This window comes from Nipponia nippon, unplaced genomic scaffold, assembly GCF_047370975.1.
Source record: "Nipponia nippon isolate SJK-2023a ecotype South Korea unplaced genomic scaffold, ASM4737097v1 scaffold_3, whole genome shotgun sequence".
NCBI lineage: Eukaryota > Metazoa > Chordata > Aves > Pelecaniformes > Threskiornithidae > Nipponia > Nipponia nippon.
In genome coordinates, this window is record NW_028262347.1 from 15788531 (window position 1) to 15816015 (window position 27485).

At 38.0% G+C, this 27485-nt stretch overlaps 1 protein-coding gene across 2 annotated transcripts in view; it reads right to left on the reverse strand.

Annotated features, from left to right (window-relative positions):
- Positions 1 to 977: 977 nt before the first annotated feature.
- NAMPT (nicotinamide phosphoribosyltransferase) overlaps positions 978 to 27485 on the reverse strand; it is a 32860-nt gene continuing 6352 nt past the window's right edge. The window contains exons 2-12 of one of the 2 annotated variants that reach the window (XM_087766682.1): positions 21092 to 21248; positions 19686 to 19789; positions 16778 to 16906; positions 16142 to 16300; positions 15642 to 15778; positions 12754 to 12979; positions 11425 to 11544; positions 8812 to 8829; positions 5939 to 6079; positions 5649 to 5783; positions 978 to 3900 (exon numbers count right to left, since the gene is read on the reverse strand). In XM_087766682.1, coding sequence (XP_087622808.1) covers positions 3787 to 3900; positions 5649 to 5783; positions 5939 to 6079; positions 8812 to 8829; positions 11425 to 11544; positions 12754 to 12979; positions 15642 to 15778; positions 16142 to 16300; positions 16778 to 16906; positions 19686 to 19789; positions 21092 to 21248 — 1440 coding nt within the window. In that variant the 3' untranslated portion in view covers positions 978 to 3786. The remainder of the gene's footprint in view (positions 3901 to 5648; positions 5784 to 5938; positions 6080 to 8811; positions 8830 to 11424; positions 11545 to 12753; positions 12980 to 15641; positions 15779 to 16141; positions 16301 to 16777; positions 16907 to 19685; positions 19790 to 21091; positions 21249 to 27485) is intronic. The other variant, XM_087766683.1, reaches the window with a different exon arrangement.

The window sequence follows — 27485 nt, forward strand, 5'->3', positions numbered from 1 at the left end:
AGACACATTTGTGAGTCCCTTGCCTTCTGCACAGTCCGAGGCCTGGAATTTCCCTGCAGACTCCTTTGTGGGATGATCTGGGAGCCTACCACCATACACTCACCATTAATAATCATTTTTGACTTGCACGAAGGCCAATTAGAGTAAGAAAAGCTGGAGTGTTGGAGCTGGAAGTTTTTCCCAGCATGGAAAGGAGGAGGAAGGGGCCTGCCTACCACTTAGGCTGTGCATGTTCTCTATAAAGGTAACGTAACAGAGACTTTAAATTCAAGTGCTAAAAGGCCATTATTGTAGGCTACAGGAGCCCCTTTTTACATTACAGTATGACTTGAAGGGACTAGCAACAAATGATGGTAAATAATCTTTACACTAGGTGCCTTATACACCCAAACTAACAGCGTCTGTGTTTGTAAGGTACCCTCTGCAATTTAAAGTTATGTAGGAGTTAAGCGTAACTTCTTCCAATTATGAAAATCCTGTCTAAAGGGACATGAGATGTTTTCTCTGTTGAAGAGCTGACATTTTTTTTTGACAGATACTGAAGTGAACTGAAGGTTGCAACATCTTTGGTTAATTTGCTTCCGAACAAGCATTTTTAGTAGCTTTAGAGGTAAAATTTAAATAAAGATTCTTTGTTTGAAAAAAGCTTATGTGAAATATAAAGAGAGGATAATTCCTTGCATAAAATTCAATTACAAGTGCTTCATTTTTAAACACAGACATGCAAGATGCTGAAGCACAGATGTGCTCACGCCCTAAAAAACATCCTCTTCTCTAGAAGGGAGCCGACTGTAAATTCGATCACTTAACCACAAACAGCATGCAAGCCAGCCGAGCGGCTCTCCTACGGGGGACTGTAACAACAGCACAGCTACGCTCCAGCCTGTGCTTGGCAACAAAGAGCACAGGAATGAAATCCGATGCCCAACATCGCAGCTTTAAGACAGAGTCAAATGGCTATTATTTTCACTGCCAGAACTAAACTTTATTTCCATGTGTATTACATACTGGTATTTGATGCCAAGTACATTAAAATTACTTTAACAGAGGATTTAAGTGAGGAATATTTATTCTTCACTAAACAGGTTAAGAAGGAATGTAAAAACCTATAAGAAAAAAACCTGTTTGAGCTTTGTTTTGATTTTGGCAAACCAAACAGTTAAGTACTCTTCTGCTCTCTCCTCAGATCTTTTGAAGTACCAAAAAAGCATCTTTTCATAATCATGCAGCTCAAGAAAAAAAAAAATAGTCTTATAAAATCCATTTCTTATGCTAAATATGGTTACAAATAAGAGTATTAACGCAAACCTCCCAACTCCTATTTTTAAATACAAATACTGTATTATATTATGAAATGGGGATAATTAAAATATATCAATGACTACAAATCTAGTAATTTAAAGCAAACTTAAACATGCCGTTTGCTTTCATGTGGAAGAATTAGGATATTGTATGGTTCAAGCACTGCAGTAATTTCTGTCAACTCCTTGATGGCCAGAACGTCAAACCGCCAAACGCAGAGAGACATGTATTCAGGTCTGAATAGCACCAGGTGTTTTTCTTTCTTTTTTTTTTTTTTTCCTTTTAAAGATATTAACATTTAATAAAATGAGTGACGTGACAACTTTCTGAAAGTGACATGCACAAGTAGACAATTGCTTCAAGTCTCCAACTAATAAGGTAGAAGTTTTAGACAATACTGAACAATCACTAACGTATTTCATGGTACACAAGAAAACAGTGCTTCCACAGTATATCCTCAGTTCTCAAGTACAAAAATATCAGTTATGGGTAGTCAATAGTTATCAAAATTTTTATTGGTACAGAATGAAAGCAGCATTTACTTTATTGTTTTTTAAACCATACATCATAAAATTCCCTTGTACACATGTGGAGGAGTGAAACAGGCTCTGTACTATTTACCTGCTACTGATCCTAGGTCCAGATTTAAAGTCTTTCCTGGCCAAATACAAACAATATAATTAATAGCAAAGGGAAGGCAGTTCCTCAGTGTGAAAGGTCAGCATTTAGAGTCTTACTAAAGCACTATTTTTGAAACAATACATCACTTAAATGTAATTACATACGCTACAAGTGGAAAACAAGTTTTTATTAACAAGAACTATTGAGACTGGGCATAAATGTCTTAACCACAAACCCTGGAAATATTATGGGTGCTTTGATGTGGCCCTTTTTGGCGAGAGAATAAGAACAATGAAGTATGGCTTTTCAATCTTCCTTTAAAAGCATGTTTTATAAAATTTTGTAGGCTTAAATTATTTTAGAGGACCCCCTAACATTTTTCTGTAACATCATTTACGAATTAGAAGCATTAATTACATCAGTATATTAAGCTATTGGCTGATAGTTGATCACCAGTGTAACAGAGGAGTCATTTGCTTTTGCTGTTGTTTTTTGTTTTTAAGGGAGGTACTTTTCTAGTGAGAGCCATCCTACAGTACTATGAAACATTTCAGAGGTTACTACACAGCTTCTCAAATAAAATCCTCAACAGTTTTGTTTTCTAGCAGATATTCAAATCAAGCCTATGCAGAGAGCAAATACAATCAAGTGCAGACAGTTCAAAGTATCTCTCAAACATTGTTTTACAGTTACCCTCTGCAAAATAAAAGCCCCTCTCCTCACCCCAATGTGATGGGGCAAGAAGGGGAAACAGGTCTGCCATTCATGTAGGAGTTTGGCTAGCATTAAGTTTTATTAAAGTTGTTAACAAAAATAGTTAAACATTTTTACAATTTAACATCCAGTCCGACAAAAGGCAAATCAATGAAAAAAATACAAAAAAGTAAAAAAGTGCACTACCCAGTCCAGTATTTTGCTTTAAAGTCATGTCACTTACAGTATATGAAAAATAAACCCAGAAGTGTAATTACTTTAAAATACACCGCTTCCATATTTCAGTATTTTACACATATATTCTATAGTGGAAGAGGAGATCTCTTAAAAACTTTACTCTTAAAATATTGAGGTGCATATGCCAAGTGGGATAGACTTGGCAAGTTGAGTTGCAGTAGAGAATCCTTTCAAATTTGGCATTTCATTTACATACCTTACAGTGCCAGCAAGGTCTGTAGTACCTAACCCTTCTAGTAAGAACAGTAATTTTCTTTAATGTAGATTTACTAATACAGACAACTACAAGAAACAGTGAGGTCAGCAATTCTATGGGATCTTAAGGAGATACGAGTCCTGATTTAGTCGTCAAATGGTACAATGTCACAACAAACTTTAAGGCCATGTTTTATTTGCTGATTAATGGACAAAAGGCAATGGATCCCCCCCTCCCCCCCCAAATATTTTCTTGAAAGTCTGTGCTCATAAAAATCATGAAAAGTTGGAAAGACTTAATTATTGAAACTTTAAATATATTTTACACAATCTTGTTTGTACAAAAATACAAGTTAAATATAAACATAAAGCAATCATGATAATTTTATGTAAATCCATTTTGTGATATTCTGTTATATATAAAAAAGTTTCTCAGCTCTGTCTCATTTGTGAAAAGATCAATACCAGATTGAATCACTACTGGCAAAGGGCCCTAAAAAGCACACTTTAGCATTAAATATGTTCTACAATGTAAGTACCATTTCCTGATTTCATCTTTTCTAAAGACTGGCAAAAGATAGGGCAGTATGTCCATAAACCAACAAATAATTTGGCTACAATGTCATAAAACACAAACACACAAATCTGTACAATAAACCCAGTAGCTATGCAGTACGTACTTGTTACATACACACATACACAGACATGGAATGAAACTTAGTGAGACGCCACTTCTAGTTCACTGTTCTTCAGCCTGGCATTTTGTCTTACTTCATCAAATGAATATGACTTCGTTACCTTTCCATTCTTAAATACCGTATGAAGGAGATCCTGCAAGAAACACCACTGTTTTAGCAAGAGTGATTTGGCGAATGAACAAACAACATAGGTTACACAAACTCAAAAGCGAGCACCCAAATCAAGCCTGGTAAGACTAAAGCTTTAGACTGTCAAGATACTAAATCTTTACAGCTTCTTCTGACATGTTTCACTGAAGGTTAGACAGGAAAAAGGACTCAGGCCATCCTGTGCACAGACAGAAGCTTTGTGCCGAGTAGTCCCAAAAGTGAGTTGTCCACACCTGGCCAAAGCCAAAAACGCACATCCCAAATATACCCTGCTCGAGCAGCTAGTAAGAAACTCAACCAACTAAATACAACTCAATTACAGAGGTTTAAATGAAGTCTTCATTTCCTCTAGAGCAACTATAAAAAAAAAACAACAAAACAACCAAACTTTCTTTGCAGTCCCCTTTGCACATGTATTTTGTAAAACAGTGTATCAAGAAGTGCTTGCTAACAGCACACTGAAAGAGAAATAAGCATAGCTTTGTACAGAAAAGCTAGCACAAAAGTGATGTTGAGCAGTCACTAAGCTTGATGACCTATTGCAAGGACCTGTGGACCTGTGGCTTTAGGGAAACGGGCCCACAGAAGAGCACATTTCCCTGTCATTTACCAGGGAGCCCCAAAACCTGTACCACACAAATAACCCTCTCTAATATCCCAGGACAGAAAATTTCTTAGTGAATTATTTCACCTGTCAAAAATGAAGGAACTATATATTGCCTAATTTCAGAGCCAGTGTCTTGTGATTTGTTTTAAAGAGACTTCTCACCATTAGGTCCCTCACTCTCTCTTTCAATGTTCACCACAAAGATATATACATCCATATGTGTATATATAACTTTGAAAGTCTTTTTTTTAGAGCTTTGCATCCAGAACACATTATCTACAGTGTATATCACTCAGTTTGTTTTCTGTCTTGAAATTTCTCAGAGAAATCTCAGGTTTATGCTTACTGTTGCATAAAACAGCATGCCTAGTAGTACCCCTCTGCCTAGTAGCACAGAGACATGCTTCTGCATGACAGAAAACTCCAGAAACTTCCAGCTTCTAAAGCCTGAAGTGGAATTTGATAACTTATATTCAATCCTCTTAATTCAGGAAGAGACTCAACATGCAGTTAAACATTTTATTGCTTGCACACTGAAAACGTAAGAGATATCAAACTGAAAGCCTAAGATTGGCATAAAGTTTGTGCTTACTTTACTGAAATAGCATTTCATTTTTCAATTGTAAAGAATTAACAGGGAAACTGAATTCCTGGTTTAAATTTACATCTTTGAAAACTGGGCAACTACTCCACGTACAGTGTTAACACCTGAAGGAACTATTTAAAAATCTCAGTGGGGAAGTAGAAACCAATTTTAGTTATGTTTGTCCCTCTCCCACCTCCAACTCAGGTCACTACTCAAATTGTGCGATATAGCCCATACAGAACTACTTGGCTAGCATATATTCTGCAACATTGAGACATTTTGGGAAAAAACAGCAACGTTCTCTTGTTTCTGAAGACAAACAAAAGAGAAAGATCTCTAATTGTAAAGCCTGAACATTCTACTGGCATTCTAATATTCTGTTGTTACAGAATTTGGCACTAGGGTCACTTCTGAGGTAATAAGATGGGAGTTGAACAAAAAGGCAATAAAAAATAAATTCTGAAATTAAGTTATAACCTGCTTTTTCTCCGTCTATTTTTGCACGAAGAATGATGTAATACGTTTTGAAAATTCCTACCTGTCCATACTCTTCAAGATCTCCCTTGCCTTCTTCAAGCGTCACATAATCTCCAGCAGGAGTCCTATGCAATGACAGTCTGCCTTTCTTTGACCTTTTGTTCGGATCGGCAACCGGATCCTTGAAGACATTTACCTAAAATGAAAAGAGTATTTTTTTAAAAGGAAAGGGCTTTGTGGGGCTTGTGTACTTAATGCAGATGGTGGTAACGTAACAGGAAATGTCAAACAGGTTTTCAAGTGGGAAGGCCTCTATTGAAAACATAATGGTAGAAGTTGTACAAGACATACCCCGAGACCGTTGGTCACCACGTAACTACATTTGAAGGAACAGTTTAAGAGATCTCTGGTCAGTTTCTGCAACAAAGCTCCACCAGATCCAAAGGCAATATTCTCAATACTCCATTTATTCTTCTTCATTCCCTCCACAATCTAATAAGAAAAAGAAAATTATGATGGAGCATACTTTTAGGCCATGCCATTTTTCCATAAAAATATTATACTACTTAAACAAGATGCTTTTACAGACAATTAAACCAACTAACATTCAGTTTCCAGGAGATGTACGTAACAATTCTGTCAATACTTGGCATGCTGTTTGCATTTTTATTTGTGATTCCAGCATGGCATAATTATAGAAAGATTTTTGCTGTAAAACTATTATCATGCTGGCATATATATTTTCCAAACTAGGGTAGCACAGTAATGCAATGCCCAGACAATCAGAGCTCTAAAGAAAAGATACTTCACAGGAGTATTTCAGAGCCTTCCGATTTCTCAGAATTATGGGAAGACCTCAAAGCATAGCATGTATACGGAAACCAAGCAGTCATCTTGCTCGTCAACTCCAGAAAGTTATTACCCGCTTTGACCAATGACTTCAACAGAGCAGTTCTGAAAATCACAATCGACTAGAATTAGATTAGCAGTTTTGAAGACGGAAAATGGAAATACATAAAGCTGCTCAAAAAGTTCGCTTTGCCATCTTCTCAGGCACATACTGATCAATGTGAACTGCACTGCTATCAACAGTCAAGTTAAAACTTACTGTATCGTTTCCCCTCACCCTCATTCTATCCAGACAAACATGGCATCCTCTAACCTGGAGTAATGGGTGCTAGTTTAGTCATGCTCATACATGGCCAAGAGTTGTTTCCCTGACCTGTTACTCTTATGACAGCCTGAAATGACGGTTATAGCGCCAATAAGAGAGTGTTTGAACTCCTATCTCCTAACCTTTTTACTAACAGAAGTGGGTGAGAAAACTTCAGGGTGGGTGAAATAGCAAAATCCCATCCATCCAGAAAAAAGGAAGGTGAGAAGCAGAATAGAAGGACATAATCTATGGGGAACAGTACAGAGTTTCAAAAATCAACCTCGTCAGAAATCTGGTAATCTTTTGTGCAGTCTCAGTCTCCTGCATCAAAAGGAAATGCCAGAGTAACACTGAACAGGACTGTTTCAGGACCTACTGATGTCAAGTTACTTTAAGGGACAGCTAAGGCAAGATTAAAGTTTCATAAAAAAAAAAGAAAAAGACACAATTCCAATTTCAGACAGTGGCAAAAGTATTTTGTTTATCCATTTAGTCACATGCAGACTCTCTCTTCACAGATACTCTCAAAGTCTGAATGACTGACAGAGGCCAGCCAACAGCAGAGGCAGACTGCGGAGCCAGCACCTTCTGAGGGTATGCTCTGAACACCTTCCCACTACATTTTTAGCAGAGATTTCCCCAGTAGAGATCTCATCAGTGAGTTTTCATCATTCTAATGGTACCAGCTTATTCATCCTCATCCAAGAAGAAGTCAAGCAAAACGAATCTCAGGCTCTACCACCATGACTTTCACTTAAGGGAACCCTCTGGAAGCTTCTTATCCTGAAGAAATACCCCTTCAATATGTGACAATCCTGTGGATTTTAGCAGTAGCCATCATATCCTTTCAGACAGTGACTGTGCACAAAAGGAATCCATATTGTCAGGTGATTAGGTTCTCCTGGGAGCAGTTAAAAGGGGTACCCAGGAACGATAAAGGATTGAAATGAATGAAATTCTCCCTTAAGCATCTCAGAAGTAACTGAAGATGACAAAGGAAGGGTAGGAAAAGGGATTTTGTACACCCCCTCCTGAAGCATAAAACCCAATAGTGCTGTAAGAAACCAGAATTGACTGGGCCTGGATACCGCCTCTGCTTATCCACACTGTCTTCTTAAAAGGCAAATATAGGTAAATGCCACCTGGACTATGATCAAGTTCTCTCCAGATGCTGACCAAGCCTGAAGCCATGTGAACTGCTGGCCAAGCCTGAGCTAATGTATTCTACTCCTTCCCTTATCCAGTTTTATAGATCAGGTTGGACATTGAACTCGCTTGAACATGCTCGCAAGATGTAGCACAAACTATGTGGTATAAACAACATCCTACCAAGGCACATGATGCTTAGACTTCCTGTTCACTGATACTCGTAGGTTAACAGATGCTAGTACGAGTACAGTGCAGCTGGGCCATGGCCGCTTAACCTTCTTGCCTGGGTGAGAAGAAATGTGAACCCCCTTTCAGCTGGTGTTCCTGCTCTCATTTACAGATGGTTTGTTCCTCCTGTGCCACAGGCACAACTCCTCACTTACCCTGGGTGAAGAACTGGCTTCCACCTTTCCACTCTCTCCCAAGGGATTTCCTTACTCAGACTGATCTGTGGCTGGTGAGGGGTGGAAGGGAAGGGAAATCGAGACTAAGTTGAAAGACAGCTCTGACTCTACCAGTGACCCACAGCAGCGGCCCAGATAACAGCTTCCTTAGATATGGGGAAGAGATGGCAAACAGCAGCAGCAATAGGGAAGAAAAGGGGGAGATGTAAAACAACTGAAGCCTCCCCCAAAGGAAAACAATACAGAAGAATTTCTTGTCTCATACTTTCAAACCTATACAGGGAGAACAGTTCAGGTGTCAATGTTTTGACCAGCTTTCTCTGACCATTATGAGCATGATTAATGTATCAACTGTGACTCCAGGTGAGAGGATTTTCTTTGTATAAAAACTTAGACATCTGGAAATTGAATGTTCAAAGAAAATCCTTTGAAAGTGTAGTACATTGTGGAGTTAGCAGATTGGAATGATTTTAAAAAGTGAAAATGCTAAAAGAAAGTCAGAAAAGGTTCCTTACCTGTTCTACCAGCAACCCCTATTAAAACAAAGAATTTTAAAATCCAGTTTATACTCTGAGTTGTTTTCGATATTGTTGTTTCAGCTAGTTCGGATATTTAAATGAGACTGATTGGTCATTACTCATTCTACATTTTCTTATTGCACCCATTACCTTTCATCTGATCCATAAGAATAAATCATGCCTAGAATCTAAGGCTGATATGGAGTAATTAGAATAATCACTTGCATAGGCTATAAGAGGAGGGGGGAAAAAAAAAAAAAGATGGCCACAATAATACACTCATATTTGTTCATGTAAACTTGTAAACTCCTTTTTGAAAAGGATGAATTACAGTTCAGGGTTGGGTTAGTTTTGGGGTGGGTTGTTGGTGTTTTGTGGGGGTTTTTTTGTGTGTTTGTTTGGTGTGGTTTTTTTGTTGTTTTATTTTGTTTTTTGTTTTGTTTTGTTTTTAAATGGCAAGCTATTACCCAGTCTTCCAAAAGTCAGCATGGTAATCTTATTTTTGCTGAAAAAAGAGGATAAAGAGATCCATGAAATTTAAACATGACTAAAATTAGGCTGCAAGATCATGGTCTTTTCGCTCCAACATAACTTGCTGCTGTCAAATGAGAAGTGTCTCTTTCTTTCCTGCCTGCTTCTCCCAGCTCAAAACAACAGTTGATTTTCTCTCCTGTATTGTGCTGGTGAGTACTGGCCCCTTTTTTGGGCCAATTTAATTCACTAAACCACAAAAATGATCACTTTTGGCTAAGTTAGTTGGCTGCTACATGTGTGGGCTAAATTAGTTTAATGACCAGCGGTTCAATGACCAAAGCTGACATGATGTGCGCAGCAAGATTACAGAGTCAGGAAGAGATGAGAAGGCAGCCACTGGGCAGCAATGAGTTATGTCTGCTCTGTACATCTTGTGGAACTGGATCTTCAACTCTCTTCTACTACGTATTACAGGTAGACTTTTCTACATAATCAGTTACAGTTTGATGAGGAAAATATGTAAACAGACAGATCATCTGAACAAAGAATTGCTCCTTCTGCCTCTTATCCTCTCCCATTAGCTCCTGGAATTATTCTCCTGCTCTATTTAGAACTTGGAAAGCAGTGCATTTATTCTTCTAATGTAAAGATTTTAAATACTAGTTTTAATATTTTGATTACAATTGATGCTACATAAGCATCTTTGAATATTGTCCAGTATAACAGAGAAAGCAACCTTTGAGTTCCTTACAAGAAAGAATTAACAGTCCAGTTTCTTTCCTGTCATGACTCATGAAAATCTCAACCACAACATACTTTGCTTAACAGAGGCATCAGTCCTGTTAAACAGTTGTTGAGAACAAACAGTTTATTTAAAAAAAAAAAAAAGTCTCTTCCCCTAGTATCTAATAAGACTTTCTTTCCAGCTATTAACCTCTCATGCTCGCTTTCTGTTAAGCACATTAGCACAGTTGTATGTTCTCAAAAAGCCACATGGGAAAAAAAAAATTGCTTTAAAGGCTATCGGAGGAGAAACAAAACTGTAGCGCGTGACTGCACTACAGTTGGCATATCGGGTAACAATTTCAATATTAACTGCTCTCTAAGGATCTGAGTGACAAATTTGAGTTCTGTCGTTGAGGTTCACATTATATGCTGTATGTTAGGTATGCAGACAGTTTCAGACTAACTAAAAAACAAGCCTGATGTCTCTCTTACTCCTAATTTTGAGGAGCAGCAAAAGTCAACTTTGTTAAGAAGAATCTAAGGATGTGTCAATCTAGAAAGCTAAGACAAGCATCAATAAAATCAAGTAAAATTAATATTAAATTCATCCAACTTATTTCTGTTTTTGAACTCTAATACAGCTGAACATGAATGATCCAGGACAAACTCGATAAAGTCAAGTCCTCCTCCTTTTACATGCCCCTCGTCATCTGTAGTTACTGCAGTCTGTACCTTTGTAACCATATTATATTACTTAGTATCTCTATCTAGTCAATAGTGGTGAATTTATAACTAGTTTCAAGCATGCAGCATCTACTAAATAACCAATTTTTGTCTTGATGAAATTGCACTTTTGACTCAGACTACAGTGTAATCTGTTACATGTATTTTCTATATATTCCATTAGTCGCCAAATCAATGAACTCACCTCCCTTGCCTTTGCTTTTAAAAAGTCTCCTTCAGAACTACACCTTCAATATTTGAGTGCAAGCACACTTCAGACAGTACATAACTAATGAGCCAAACCAGTTAATTACTACTATTGCTATAGCACAGCAATCATGCAGTGTGCCTTAGGTATCAATGGAAGGACCAAACGCTGCCAGATTTTGATCTGAATTAGACTTGACAAGCAGGATGAAAGCAAATAAAAGGAGAGACAGTGGGAGGAGAAGGGTTACAACAGGGGGATTAGGAAATGCCTTTTAGGTTTTTTTACGCATCTTAATAATTCCCTGTGGAGTTTTAATGAATTTGTTTTACACATTAGGATATCGCTGCCAGTGTCTGGAATGAAGGGCAGGGTGGGGTCATCAGTCTCTGCTGCCACATCTCACTAGTCATGACACAGTCCAGATTAGATATCACCATTTCCAGTGTCACCCTGACAGTCGGACAGGATTCTCCTACCTCTTGCAATGTGTTGATATCCACACCATCCCCTTGAATAACTCTGAGATATGGTGGCAACAACTTGTAGCCTTTTGAATTCTCTGTAATGGGAAACTTCTTCCCTAAGATCTCCAAGACCTATTGAAAAGAGAAGGGAGACAGTTCAAAATAAAAACAAAAACCCGCCTTTCCAATAAAGAAACACAAAATTTCCACATTTCAGTCATGCTCTCTCTCTCAAAAAAAGAAAAATCCATTAATATGCCCACATATCCTGCTCTAAATCTATCCACATAGGCACACAAACAAAAAGCATTGCCAGCCATCGTGGTGGAAGCCATTAGATGAAAGCAGTCACAGATCATATGGCCTTTATGAACTTGCACCCGAGAGCTAATCAGAACTACGCTTCCCTCCTTTCGCTCTTTGGTTGCTGCGAGTTTTTGCTATTAAACGTGTCAACTGAAGATTCTGCTCTTCTTTTGACCTCCCTTAAGATGGTGGATGAGGCTTTCAGTTTTCTGTGATTTTGTTAGCCACCAATAATTAAAAATGAAACACTTCAGCTAGGAGTCTCTTACCAGCTCTGATAAAGATTATTCAAAGTTCCTATTTGTGATATGTCATTCGTCCCAAAGGAAAAAAAAAAAAAAAGTGTTAAAGCTGTATGGATCTAATTTGATAGAGTACCAACATAACTAAAATCTCCCCTACTTTCTTATTAAAACAGTGCTGACAGCTACTCAAATTCAGAGGTATCAACAGCTTTTATTATAGAATTGCAACAATCATGCTCTCTGAAGAGCTACGAGGCAAGAAGCATTTTTCAATTCAGACGTCACGTGCCACTGACTTAAATGCATGTCTTAGAAAAGGGAGAAGAGTGCTAAACTTGTATTTGTAGCATAAGACAGTGAATTACATTAATACAGGTTGCCAAGATACCTAAACTTGGTGGTATGAAGTCTTCTTGGCCTGGCATTTATGAACACTCAAGTCGTTTCCCATTTTATTTGTTATTAAGTGATGAAAGTTTCTCTTTATAGAATCATTCCAGCATCATTAGACCAGCAAAACTGGTAACTGTAGTAAAAGCTTCAAGAATGGCATGCAAGAACGGGTTTGATGAAAAAGATTAAACTATTCAGACTGCAGAAGAGTTTCCACATCTATATGGAGATGAGGTGAATGTTTACATTTTTCATAGGTCCAAATTATCCAGCATCAATTATATACTATGCATACCAAGTTAGAGCGTTAGGTTTCCTATGTTTGTTAGTCGGTCATTACAAAACAAACAATTGCCCTTCCCAATCTCGTATACAAATGACTTCAAGAAAGGATTACCTTTAAGACAGTGTCAAGGGGATTCCCAGAATCTGGTCTAATAATAAGTGGTGCCTCTGGACTTCGGGCTTCAATTATATGCCTTAAGTCATCACCCCATATTTTTTCACAAGCATTGTAAATGTCGTAGCTGTCACTAACCACAGATACAGGCACTGAAGAAAACTGTGTCACTATGTGTTCAAAAGCATCTTTTTCATGATCTTTCCCCCAAGCTGTTATGGTACTGTAAAGTCAATTGAAAAATCCATATTAGAGAAGCATTTATATGTTAAATCACACATTCTGTATTTCCTACCAGCAACAGTTCAAGATAACGATAGGCAATATGATTACAAGACAGCATAAACTATGTGCTTATCAACTCTGTGTTGCATGGAGAGTAAATATACTATATACTAAATAAACAGCACCCTGGATTTATCTTTGGCAACTCAGACAAACGCTTGACACATGAAACTTCTTTCATATGTAAATGTGACTTTTTTTTTTTTAAAAAAAAAAAAAAACATTTGTAAGGGAGTTTCTCTTCTAAATCTGAAATTCAGACAGTTAGGGGACTACAGATGCAAGAACAGAACATCTGCTCTGGCAACTTCAGACTACAAAATGGGAAGTAGAGAACTAGCAGCATATGTCAGAAAAATCTTAGAAGAAAACACAGTTTATTTTCTTTTTTAATAGTGATTTAAAACCATTATGCTCACTCATACAAACATTCTTCTAGAGGAACCTCAGGGCATTACCCTTGCTACAAGGGTACAGGCAAGCACATAAAACAGACTTGCTAAGAGAGGTAATGAGTTATTGAATGGCAGCTGGTCTGTAATAGCTGTTCTGTATGTGGCTGTCACAGACCAGCTGACATAACTGACTTCAGTAACCTGTGAGTGAACACCTAAAAATGCTATCATGCAAAGCACAGGTGTGCAGTAAGAGCTAGTGGGCATTGAATTTTTACCATAAATGCTAGCATTAACTACTGTGTGGACAAGCCCCAGATCACAGTAGTGAAGAGACAAAATAAAATTTGTTTCAAAGAGGTTTTGGTAGTCCGAGGAACAACCCTGGTGGTGTGTCAGAGGCAAGCACCACACTCACAACACAACCTCACGTTAGAAGTTGTGGAACAGTAGAACAATTCAGGAAAAATTCATGTCTCAACACAACAAGGGTCTTGCGCATCAACTTGGAAAGGGTGACTGCAGTCTGCATTTGGCAACGCAAACTTTAACTAGGACAGTTTAAGCTGTCTGCTCTCATACCACCACTTCAATATGCTGTGCAAAAGATGCTTGTTCTGACTCCATGTGTTTGCCTTCATTACAAAGAATTTTATAGTTGCTTGGGCCACCATTTTTTGGATTTAACTGTAGTATTAAGCTAAGCTAAGAGAAGACATTTCAGACTGTGCTGGTTTTGGCTGGAATAGAGTTAATTTTCTCCACAGTAGCTAGTATGGGGCTCTGTTTTGGATTTGTGCTGGAAACAGTGTTGATAACACAGGGATGTTTTAGCTATTGCTGAGCAGTGCTTACACAGAGTCAAGGCCTTTTCTGCTTCTCACCCCACCAGCGAGGAGGCTGGGGGCGCACAAGGAGTTGGGAGGGGACACGGCTGGGACAGCTGACCCCAACTGACCAAAGGGATATCCCACACCGTATGACATCATGCTCAGCATATAAAGCTGGGGGAAGAAGGAAGCGGGGGGACGTTGGGAATGATGGCGTTTGTCTTCCCAAGTAGCCGTTACACGTGATGGAGCCCTGCTTTCCTGGAGATGGCTGAACACCTGCCTGCCCATGGGAAGTAGTGAAGGAATTCCTTGTTATGCCTTGCTTGCGTGTGTGGCTTTTGCTTTCCCTATTAAACTGTCTTTATCTCAACCCATCAGTTTTCTCACTTTTACTCTTCTGATTCTCTCCCCCATCCCACTGTGAGGGGAGTGAGTGAGCACCTGTGTGGTGCTTAGTTGCCAGCTGGGGTTAAACCACAACCCAGATAAAATTTGTCAGTTCTACTGATGAAGCAGGAGTTCTAGAACAGCACTACGTCAATGGTCCAGAAAGTGATATGAAGTAGTGTTCCTTTAAAGATGATCACTACCATATATGGGCTGTTCATTTAATAAGCCTTTCCATTATTTGTCTTGCAATCCTAAGTGAAAATATTCACTATTTAAAAGCACTAGATTTTTGTACTCAATAAGAAAGACCCGTCCCTTCCTTTATATTCTGCTCATTTCAGTATGCAGACATGCAAGTGAAATCCAAGGATTTGCATTAATTTCTGACCTTGTACAGAAATTGGATATAAAAAAAATGAGAGCTTTTCATCTCAAATGTCTGTTTGAGATCAGTTGCTTACTCTCAAAAACTCATTCACAATTCTTAGTGAGAGATCAAGGATTTACCATTGGCTGAATTAGTTATGCTGATGGAAAGCTTTAGAGCAACTGCCTCTTCTGGAGGTAATTGTGATCTGGGTGGGTCCACAATTGCAACTGACATGGTTTTTCATTTTATTATTTTATGTTTAAAACAAAATTTGAAGTTCATAATGTGAATCCTCAATATCTACTTTAACCTGTAAGCCTTCAAGTCCATTCTAAAAAGAATCATCCAAATTTACTTAGACCTTAAGAAAGTTAGAGATAAAAACATTTAAAACACATTTACAGTTAAGAACAACCACGCCACTGTTGTGCCCCTAGAACACACAGAGGCATCAGTATTGAACTTCAGCCTCAACAGCTGGATCAGTCATGGCTGCTAATACTGTATGATATAAGTGAAACAGCTTAATATTTCTGGATACAAAGATGGATAAGAAAAAATTACATTTTATTAAGCTATTTTTAAAAAGGCTTTAATAGCCCAATATCTTACCTGTGTTCAGCAGCTGGAACAGAATATCCTGGAACTGGATCTTTTGTACCATAGTACTTTTTAATTAATGCAATTCCTGCTACAGTGTCTGTTCCTTTGAAGTTCACCAAATGAGCTGAAGCTCCTATTCCTGCAGTCTGAAAACGATGCAGCTTTCAGTTGACACGCCAAATATAGAATCCTAAATCCAGTCACTGCCTAGCACTAGTTTGTAACAGCAAAACTCTGACTCAGGTCCCGTTTCACCAATACCCGCTTCATGCATTTACACAGGTAAGACAGCTTCCATATAAAAAAAGCTCTCCCAGTCTAGTGCTCACAGTCGAGACACATACCCGTCCCCAGCCCAGATCTCCCTGCTCCACAATCAGTCCAAACAGTGCTCCATGCATTCACAATTTCACTGCTGAACAGGGACACAATTGTTAACAGATACATGCTACAATCCTTTACAGTTAAGAACAATTAGACTTCTTAAATTATTAGACAAGTAGTCTTACCTCTTGTGAAGAAACTCCTCTGTAGCCGAAGTCATGCAGTTTATATTCCAGTCCTTCTAAGCTGCCAGAAGTCTCTAGCAAATATTTGGCCAAAATCTTTTTCTGCTCTCTAGAGTTTGTAGCCACTGTGATTGGATACCATGACTGCACAAGAATGGTCTAAAACAAACCCCATCACATTATTAGGTGTATGTTTGCTTAGGACTTAAAAATCCCCACTTGGCATTTAATCAGGCACAAAAAAGTCTATTTATTTTCATTACCCATTCAGAAAGTACTGATGCCTCCAATAGTTTGCTTTAGGGCTAAAGTAAATAGCCTTTATAATACCTTTATAAGGTAGGCCAGGTATTGAGCATCTCAGGAGTTATCTACTCCAAGCTACAGACACACAATTCCCCCCATCCTTCTTTCCTTGTGGATAAGAGTACTGTTGTGAATTGTAAAATTATTACAATCTCTTGCCAGGTAGGGGGAAAAGGTCTGTGTAAGAGCACTAAAAAAAATAATCCAGGCTTACTTAAAGCAGAAAATGAAGGCTGCCAGAGATTCCCCTTAAACCAATAAGGATTCAGCCTTTAATTTAAGTGCGTTAATATTTACTTAGAAAAAACATGTTAAATTTCCAAAACTGACCTCAATCCAATTTGTAAGCCAGTAGCACTCTGGATCTGTGTTTTCTACTGTGAAAAGAACATTTCCTCTGGGAATTACAGAGCCCTCAGGAACAGCCTTTATTTCTATAGGAAGATGGCCATCGTATTTCTGTGTAAGAAACAGTAATATTGTTAGACAACAGGAAAGATTAGGACCTACCTCTCTTATTTGACTGCAGTGGATAAAAGTCAGGCTATGAGTTTATTGATGAAGATTTCTTCTTCATTTCTTTCAACCCTAAAAATAATTTGGTTTGTTTGCACACCCACCAGCCCAAATAAATAAAAAAATCCACATTTATCAAAAAAGGAGGAAAATCCTGTAATGTAAAAAATAGTCTCTGTATCAAACCAAATGATGGCTATCAGTTGTATTCCTTGTGCAAACTGAGTCAGGAAGGCTTAAATATTCTATAAAAATACGTAAGTTCTACCCACAGAACAAGAAATATTTGCTACTCAGTCTTCCTCACTGCTTTCACATGAAGTAAGCTAAAAAATGTTTAGCTATTATTTCGGCCTTCAAAAAGATCTCTAGTTTTGCTTAGTATAGATGTGTGCTTTGTTAATTTATTAGAGCAGGATCCATTTAATATCTATTTTAAAGAATATTTTATCATCTCAATTATTCACTAAACACGAAATCTAATCTTGAAGTGTCATTCTTTTGTCAAATTCAGTCTTTCATCCCGAAGGACTAAACATTGTGTGAAATATGCCTTTTGAAAAAGAGTCAGTTGCAAACAGCAACTCTAAAAGAGTAATTATAACTTTCTGAAAGAGGTCTGAAAGCTAAACTGATAAAGTGTTTTGTATATTAATATTTTTGACAAAAAGCTTCTCATGAGATATCCTTTAAAGGCAAGAAAAATTGCATCAATTCAGAGAAATTACACAGATTCACAAGTAGCATCAAAACATATTCTCCAGTGCCCAAAACACCTCAGAAGTTTCTTCTACACCAGAGTTTAAAAGTTTCTTCGAAAGTGTAATATGCTGAAGCAAATTGTGTTCGCATACCACACAGGGTTTAGCTGTCAGGCTTGGAGATGTCTGTTCTGGATTAACAAAGGACAACGAAGCCTTCAAAAAGGGTCAAAATAATTTAATGATTCAATGAAGACAAAAGTATAGTTAAGTGAAAAAACAAAACAGATTTCTAAGTTGCTACAGGTGTTGATTTCCACAGAAAAAAGCAATATGGTCATGCCATAGCACTATATTAGAGCCCTTTTCAAAATTTTTAGGTAGGATCAACTTATACAATTCTGGGGTTACATCTCTATCACTCATCAATTCCTGCCGACTTCCAGCCTTTACACCACCCCCTCGTTCTCCAGGCAGTCCATTCCTCTCTTCCAGCCCTTCATCCTATCAGTATTTACTCAGTCATTTACTCTTGGTACAAATTCATGTGTGTACATTTCAAATTCATTTTGGCACTTCACTCATACAGCCATTGCTCCCTGCACTTTACCTAACACTATACATTAGGTAACAGAGCCAGAAAGCAAACAGTGGTAGGTATCTGAATATATACAGGAATTCAGTGAGCAGAAGCAGGGTCTCTGTGTGCATGTAAGGGCATACAAAGACCCAAAGGGTACATATACTTCCAGTTTGAGAGCCATCAGCATCTAAGATCACGAAGTGGAAATCATATTTGTTTATATACATGCACAATTTTAACAAGAAAATCTGACAAAGGAATAAACAATGCATATATGGGGTATGCAGGAAGGCTTCTTTTGACTAAACCAAAAGTTGAACATAACTAGTTAAACCACGTTAAAACTCAGTGTGGACATGCATGCAGCATTAAAAGTGTATTAATTTGTAAGTTTGGCCAAAGAGGGATCAAGATTACTTTAAATACACGAGAGCAGTTCACAAAGTATAATGTAGCTTAAGCACAAATATGGATTGAACTCACACCTGTAGTTATTTCAAATGGATGCAAGTCCTCTACAAACCTTTCTGTCGGAAAACAGTACTTTTTATTGACCTTGCTGCCCTTTGCAACATTTAGTTGAAATTCACTTTTCTCTTGCACACCTTATGGTCCACCCTGGTTGCAAGATGACATCAACAGACAGATGCCACCATAGAATATATACAGTCAGGGTATCCAGGGAAAAATAAATGCAAAGAATTAAAAACTGTGTTTTCAAATGCCAGAAATATCCATTCACTAGAATCCACAATGAAACTTAGCATTTAATTAATCTGCAGACATTAGAACAACTCTGATGAATGCTATTAGTCTGAATCCGCTGCTTTTACAGAGAAGAGATGTTTGCAACTACTTGAAGACTGACACCTTTTTAAACAAAAGGGAAAGAGGATAATTGTGGAAAGACTTAATTTGGAAGGATTTGTGTGTCAGAAGTGCTCAAGCCTTGTATTTCATAATAAAGGTCAACTTAAGTATTTCTGAAATATTTAGGAAACAATTGAACAAAACATGTATTTTCTAGAACTATTTACACACACAAGAAGTTGTAATGCTTTCTGCATGAGAATAAAAATGGTTAAAGATTAGTTACAGAAAGCAATGTAAATGATGCAAGCAACCACTAAGCACTATATTACATATGGAGACTTGCCAACAAGCCCCCACTTATACTAGCTGGCTGATGGCAGCCATAAATCCTTATTACCTGCAAAGCCGTATTTGGAATCTGAAAAGATGAAAATTACTTTTCTCTAAGGAATTACAATTATATGATTATTCTTTGACAGCTGCTACTCCCTGTACACTAAACATAAAAAGCTACATTTATCCAGTCTTTACTATCATGGTTAAAAGGAGAGACTGCTGTATTTATTCTACAGTTGATTCATAAATCCCTTCATGATGATCTCATACTATTTTCATAAAGTTTTACCTCCAGAATATAGTTCCATCCCTTTTCGTTGAAGACATCATCTTGAAAATGCTCCCTATATACTTCTTTGGCTTCCTTGATTTTCTCTTTGGTCACCACTTTACCTGTGGTTTCAGAAACAGATGAAAGCTTAGACACTTAGGATACTCATCAATTTATAAAATAAATAACAAAAAGGTTCAGACACAGAAAAGACACTTTGCCTCCAACAAAGACATGGAGAACATGTCAAATACAGTATACTAGCTACGTTAAAACCAAATTTTACGTTGATTATATAGATTAGGATGCTCAAGAAACCAACAGGATAAAATACACTTGTGGTTTGCAGGTGACTCAGGAACAATTTGAGATTATTACTCTTTTACGGCGGTCAAAAACCTGTCAAGAGTTTTAGTAGCAGTGCTTTTCCCAGAGGAATGCGATGATTGTGCAAGTTGGCACATGCAACAAGACATAACCAGACTAGCACAAAGGTGAAGCTACGCTGCTCCAGGGATAATCCTTGTGGAGAGGCCTTACAACCAGTCTCTGATTGACCACCTTGTGATAGGAACTGACAGACTAACCACATTATTTGAATAAGCATTGCTACTGCTGTAGGACCAATCATCTACTGGTAACGTTAGAGAACAATCCTCAGATTGCTGAAGAGAAAAGAAACAAGATTATCAAGTGTTTTGATTATAGTGGAATTCTATTCTTTGGTGGAATTGGCAGAGAGATTTATGGATTCTGGATCAAGACAAAGATATATAAGCCATATGACTAAAGTTTTCCTTCTAAAGCTTGGCAGAAGGCAACTTGCATTCAGGTCAGAACAGGTGGTATTTGCACATAATGCAAAAAAGCAAACAAAATCTTAAATGGCACCAAGGAATTTTCAGATGTTCATCTTAAAATTGTCAATACTGAAAACGCTTTCACACATAGCTGCCATATTCAATGATCTAAGCTGAGTGGCAACCAAAATTGAAGGGAAATTGAAACCATTATTAGTTTACACAGTAAATAAACCAGCAAACACAGACTAAAGTTTACGTTAAAAATGCAAAATGTATTTTCCCCTCAAATCTTCTGTCTTCTTGTGATTCTATGCACAGTCTTGCTCTATTCCCATTCATTTCAATTTAGCCCACTGAAGATGGGACATGAACACCTCTTCATTTTGAATAAACCATTGGCATAAACAAACATAGTAGAGAGGTGTCTGAATTAAGAAGTCAATATCATTTTACAAGGGTGGACATCTCATTTTCAGAATCACATAAATAAGATCTTATGCATGTCACTACCTACACTGTACCAAGATAACCTGGAATTGTTTCAGCTATAAGACTCCAGGCTTGAGAAAAATTAAGATATTTATTTACAGGTGAAGTTTTACTGGAATTTGAGACAGTTACCTTTTAAGTATTTATTCAGAATGTACTGCAAACCGTAAAAAACAGTTTCTTCATATTTCACTTTCCTTAATTTGGAATTTTCAGTCTTCTTTTCACGACATTCAAAGTAGGAATATACTTTGCTTGTATTAGGTGGATATTGCTTGTAGTGTGTAACCTACATTAAGAAAAACTTCAGTAAGAACTCAAAGCATCACTGCAAAGCACAAGAGAAATCATATTTGTACGTTAAAGCTTAGAGTAACTACCACTTCTTCTGAACTATTATTATTTATCCATTCATATTCTACGCAGTAAGTATTTAGGGGATTTCTCCTCTTTTAGCTACCTTCAAATTTCAGTTAAAAAAACTGAATTCCCCATCTTATTCTTTGTTTCTGTGTCAAGCCTTTTCCCCTAGAGTCATCTTCACAATCAGCTCTTCCACTCCCCTGATGACTTTGCTTTGATTAACTGGGAAAAACACTGGCTAGGATTTTAGGGGCGGCACTGAGCACCAACATGCCGGGTCAGTTTTCACTCTGCCGCGCTTCGGCCAAGGCTAATAGCTACAGGAAGCACAAAGTTGCCTGCCACTACCAAAGCAGAGGTACCTGCTTGTATTTGACTGGAGTTTTGAAGGCTGTAATCACATAGTTCAAATAAAAGCTATCCAGACTCAAGAAGGCGTTGACAAGGACCTTTACCCAAGAGCCTCATTCACCATGATCAGAGTGGGTTTCTCAAGCCCTGGTTACATCAAAGCCAGCTTACAAACCCGTTACTGTCAGTAATGCTGTTAAAAATCTACCTGAGGTTTGTACCTCCTCGTAACGTTTGCTAGATGGACTTTCTTCCAATCTTTGAAAAAGTGCACGTTCAGCATAAAGGAAGCATGAAAAGTTGCAGCCTGTAAGCGCGTATTACATGGTAACTGGTTATATGAACATACAATGTTATGCTGCATTCAACCATAACAGCTTTTTTAGCTACTGGTAGTAAATCTACCCAGAAATTTACTTTGAGTAATGTATCATTTGAAACAAGTACACTCTAAACATTAACAACTTAAACTTGCAAAGTTTTATCTCCTAATGTACAAAAAGCAAACTCCATGCAAAATCCATAACTCGGTATTAAACAAAGAATACACAATGACATAAATTTCATACCATCAGTGTTTAAATTACAAGATACATAAATCAGATTAAGGCATTCCCAAAGGTGAAGATATCAAAAGTTTTCTTAAATTATGAAGAAAAGTCTGTGAACAAGTCTATACATTCCACAAGGGAAAACTTCCTACAGCCGAGTAAAGCACCATCATACATCAGAACAAAACTCAAAAAGGTGTGAAAGACGTCTGAATTTTTCTCAAAACCCCAGTTTTATAGGTTAGAGCATGAGTTCATTATAAGCTTCTTGCTGTTACTTCTTATTCCAAATCACCTTAACAATTTTTGTATCTAATATCACAAGGAATTGGGAAAGGGATAGTTTTAACACTTCTTCCTTATTGCCTGTTTTTTTTAAACGTACCTCTGACACTTTCAAAATAAAATATTTGAAGGTTTCCCTTACCTGTATTGCTAAAACTGTACATTAAAGGATTTTAAAAACACAGTTTTCTTTTTCCTCTCAAATGCCATTTATATTTAGTATTTCACCAAGTTTGGACAAAGAACTAGACCACTCAACTGAACTTTTCGGTTCTCCTATACCAGCACAATGCTGTTATGGTTGTGTTTCCAATGGTGCAAGGAAACAGTCAAATAACGAAAAGGTCAATTTTCAGATCTTTCCATTATCTTTACTTGTATGAAGTTTTCAAGGCCAATCAAATAAAACCCAAGCTTGTCATTGCAAGTTTTCTGCCTTTACTTCAAACAAAGCAATGCAATGCAGGCATTTAATGGAGCACAAACCTGTTCTGTTCCAATTCCACAGCCACTCAAAAGCAGAATGCTTAAGAGCAATATTAGACCCAAAGACAAAACATTTAGTTCTAGCTATCAATAAATGTCTCACTACACAGATTATAACATGTTCTTTCCTAGTTCTACGCAGAACTTCCAAAAAAGTAAATCACACTGCCATCTCACAGAAGACTGTCTTCAGGATATCATCACGTTTAAAGGAAAAAAAACCCCAAACAAAACGAAACACACACCCCCCCAGCCCTTACTGTGGAGCAGTCAAAAATATGTTCTGTTTGACACGCGTTTCTAACTAATGGGAATATGAACACATACATACACAACCCCCTTAAAAAAAACTTGTACTAAATGGACTCTGAAAAAAAGAGCATGTAAGAAATCATTAGCAGGTTCGTTCACTCTAAGGCACAGAGAGTAGAAACTCCTTGCTTTGTACTGTTGCCACTTAAGTAAGTTACAGCAACTGTATGGAAAATTTTGCTCTTTTTTATGCCTGGGACTGGACTTTAAGTTGGTGCTTCTTTACGATTTGATTGTATCACTGGGGAACTCTGTTTAACCTTATTTCCTTTCTTCATCCTGTTGGCATGCTACAGCTTCATGATTTCAGAGTAAACGCTCAACACAGAGCCCACCAGCTTCAAGTATACATAGCAGACATCCCAGGAACGATTCCCCAAACCAATATCTGAACTCCTTGTGACAAACTCTAGAGCATACCAATGTAACGTTGCTGTTCTCACCACAACGGATCACGCAAAACAAAGAAAACTACATCTGTGTGAGACTGCCTACTCAGGTTTCCTTAAAAAAGTTTAATTATCCAGCTTACTAACTATGGGCAGGTTGCTAAAGCCAACACCTACATTATAATGAAAATTTGTGTGATCTTTGGCTATCATCTTTTAAAAAAAAATTTACTTTTGCAGTTCAAAGACACTTCCTCCAGCTAAATGCTTCTCTCTATCAAACGGGTTGCAGACCCAAATTAGTTTAAGGTGTCCAGTGCACACATTGAGTTGGAGCCACCTTTTCCTATTGCATTTAAAGACAGGTTTTTTCAGAGACCTCCTGTTCTAGCTCTGCTTTGAAGCATGATCACAAAACACAGTGCTCTGGCTGCAAATCAGAACATGAGGGCTGAAATCAGGCTGGAATGCTAACAGCAAGATTTATCCTTCATGTAGCATACCTGGGGAAACAGCTCCTCCAGACTACCTTGCTGGCAGTTTCAACCTAAAAAAAACCCACTCAAGTTCCTCAAACATTAAATCACAGGTTTAGCTAATTTTTCTGACATTAGATTAGATCTTAACCTGAAAAATATATACTGGCTTATGTCCAGAAAATAGTTATTTCTGGGGATTCAAACCTAAATAAAAATTTTGGGTATGATAGAAATGTCATTTTATCCATTAAATTGCTTCAAGTACTTGAAAGAGATTTTATTTTAATTTCACAACAGTTATATGTGTAAGATTCAATTATATTCTTCACACATTAGAATCTATTTAAACAGTGAAAAATACACATCCTTGGCAATTAAGATATTTACATCTAAGCAAACTTTACATCTGTAATTTTAAATAACTCTTGCTTCTTTTGACATTCCACAACGCTATTAGTTTTACCTATAAAGCTGAAACACCCTTTGGGTGTCTGCAAGGCTTCTCACAGACTACTCAGTATTTAAGGACACAATCACAACCTTAAGAGTACCACACTTTCCAAGCACTGCTTACTCCAGGCATGCTGTATGGGTATGGGAGAAGTGAAGCAGAAGACCTACATCCCCTCTTCACTTATCTGGCCATCTGTTTTGCTTCCAAGCTCTCAGGCAGGACACCATACCTAGCAGGAGCATATTAATACCCATCCATCATAGCAATGATGGTCAGGAGGTTTGGCATGTAGTGAAATGCCTGGTGGTAAAAAACAGTCTGAAAAAGGATCAAACTCTAGGGAGCAGGAACAGTTCACAGAAGATGCAAAGAATACCACTGAAAACAAACCAACCAACCAACCAACAACAACAAAAAAACAACACGACACTACGAGGCACTTGGACAATGAAAACTATGCTTCAAAAAAATGCCTGAATTTTCCATGAAGTTTTGCATCTTTCTGTATTCTAAAGAGGCGCAGAAAAAAACAATCAGTGACAATGTACAATATTTGAAGTGTATTTTATGTGACTCGCAGATCAGGACAGTATGATAAATCCATGCTTTCAGTTAGGGGATGACAGAAGCAGGACTTGTACAGATGGGCTCTTGGTAAGTAGGAGTGGCTATGAAGTCAACAGGAAACCCCTTCTCTACAGAAAAAAAACCAAACCAAACAAAAGCCTTTACTGGGATTAAGAGACCCTTACAAGAAAACAAAACTCCAAAATACCTTCAAAGGCCTTTTGATACTTAGTTCAAAGGCTGTGGTTTAGGTTTTGTCTACAAAAAGTATGATGAACAGCCTTGGAACAACCACCTACAACAAGGTTATGTACTATCACTGAAATAGAGCACTTTTATTCCAGTTGTGAGAGCTCCTTATTAAATTTAATCCAAATAAAGGTATATTCTGAACAAAAAATACTTGCACAAGGACTACATCTACTTAACTAATCAAGTCAGCCATTTGAGAAAAGCCATGAAGCACAAATCACATTTAGATCAGCCATCCAAAAAACCACCCCAAACTTTAAGAGTTAAATTTTAAGAAAAAGGGCTTAACAAGTATTCATCACAACACAGGGGTGACTGAGGTAAAGGCTGCATTTTTATACGCTAGACAAGAAAACCTCTGGCACACAAGCCAAATAATCTTATAATCTACAAGCTTTGTTGAACAAGAGATTGCAATTGAATGACTTCAAAAGGTTATTTACGTCTATATAACTCAAGCATTTGAAAACATGAGAAAACCAGGTCTGACATGAGTAGAGAAGTCAGATGTGGCCAAATTCTCCATCAGCGGTTTATTCGTGGTGCTCACCTAGGTCAGATGGGTGTTAACATGAGCCATCAGAAAGATGCTTCTAAGCCCTGCCTACAGTGAAGAAAACAAAACCCCAAATATCTAGCCAGCGGGGTCTTGCCTGCACTGTAACTCTACAAGTGGTAAGACAATACCAGTTCATCTAAGATGGTATTTGAACTTTCTGGAGTTCTTTTGAAAAATCTTTAGTGCAAATCTTCTGGAGAAGAGGAGGCTGAGGGGAGACCTTATTGCTCTCTACAACTACCTGAAAGGAGGTTGTAGCCAGGTGGGGGTCGGTCTCTTCTCCCTAGTAACGAGTGATAGGATGAGAGGAAACAGCCTCAAGCTGCGCCAGGGGAGGTTTAGGTTGGATATTAGGAAAAACTTCTTCACCAAAAGGGTGGTCAGGCACTGGAACAGGCTGCCCAGGGAAGTGGTCGAGTCCCCAACCCTGGAGGTATTTAAAAGAAGGGTAGATGTGGTGCTCGAGGACATGGTTTAGTGGTGGACTTGGCAGTGCTAGGTTAACGGTTGGACTCGATGATCTTAAGGGTCTTTTCCAACCTTAACGATTCTATGATTCTAAATGGGTACGGAACGACCCAGCTACTGAACCCGTGGCACTGTACAGGCACAAACATGAAGAATCAGAGGGACAGGTGGAAGATAAGCCAGAATAAGCACGGCCCTGGAAGCCAGTAGCTGGGCCACTCAGCTAGGGCACTTTGGCTTTGCAGCAAGTAATTAGGGCCCAAGGTATGGGTTGACAACTGTACTGCAAGCCTTGTGCGCACACTGAAGTGGGTTGTATCCTTTCCAGTGTATGTGACAATTGATCATAGCCTGGTTTACGTGACAAGTGAAAACGAGAGCTACAGTTGTGAGGTGCTGTGTCAAAATGGCTTGTTGATGCTGGAAGAGATATTTGGGGGATCCTCACCCCCATATACAACTTACTGAGTTAGATGATTTTACTGCAGTGGTGCCTCTGGCATTTACACGGGGGAGACTTCTGCAAAGCACCTCTAAGATCCCCATTAGTTATGGTATTACCTATTATTTGAAAACATTGTGGAAAGAGGCCGTGATTTGAAAGACTGCTTCACCTAAACCTTTACGAGGTTTAGCCAATGGAGCGGTTAAAAGCAAAGGCTGCATACAACCTAGGTGGATAACAACATTGTTAACAACAATGAGGAGATGAACCAGTACTTGGGAACAAAGTGAATGCTTTTTCAGATACAGCTCACTGGGATGACACATAACAAGCAGCAGTTGTAAGGTAGTGCTGACCCCCTTCAGGAAAAAAAAACCAAAACCAAAAAACCACAACTGTGACTAGCAGTTATATTCAACAAGGATGCTTTTGTAGATTTCAAAGCAATCACAAAAGGAATGCACATCACAAACAAAAGTGGAAATGAAAACCAAACCAAAAGTGAGTGTGGTTAAATGATAAGGTTATTTGAACAAAAGAGAAAACCTCCAAAGAATCAATCTAT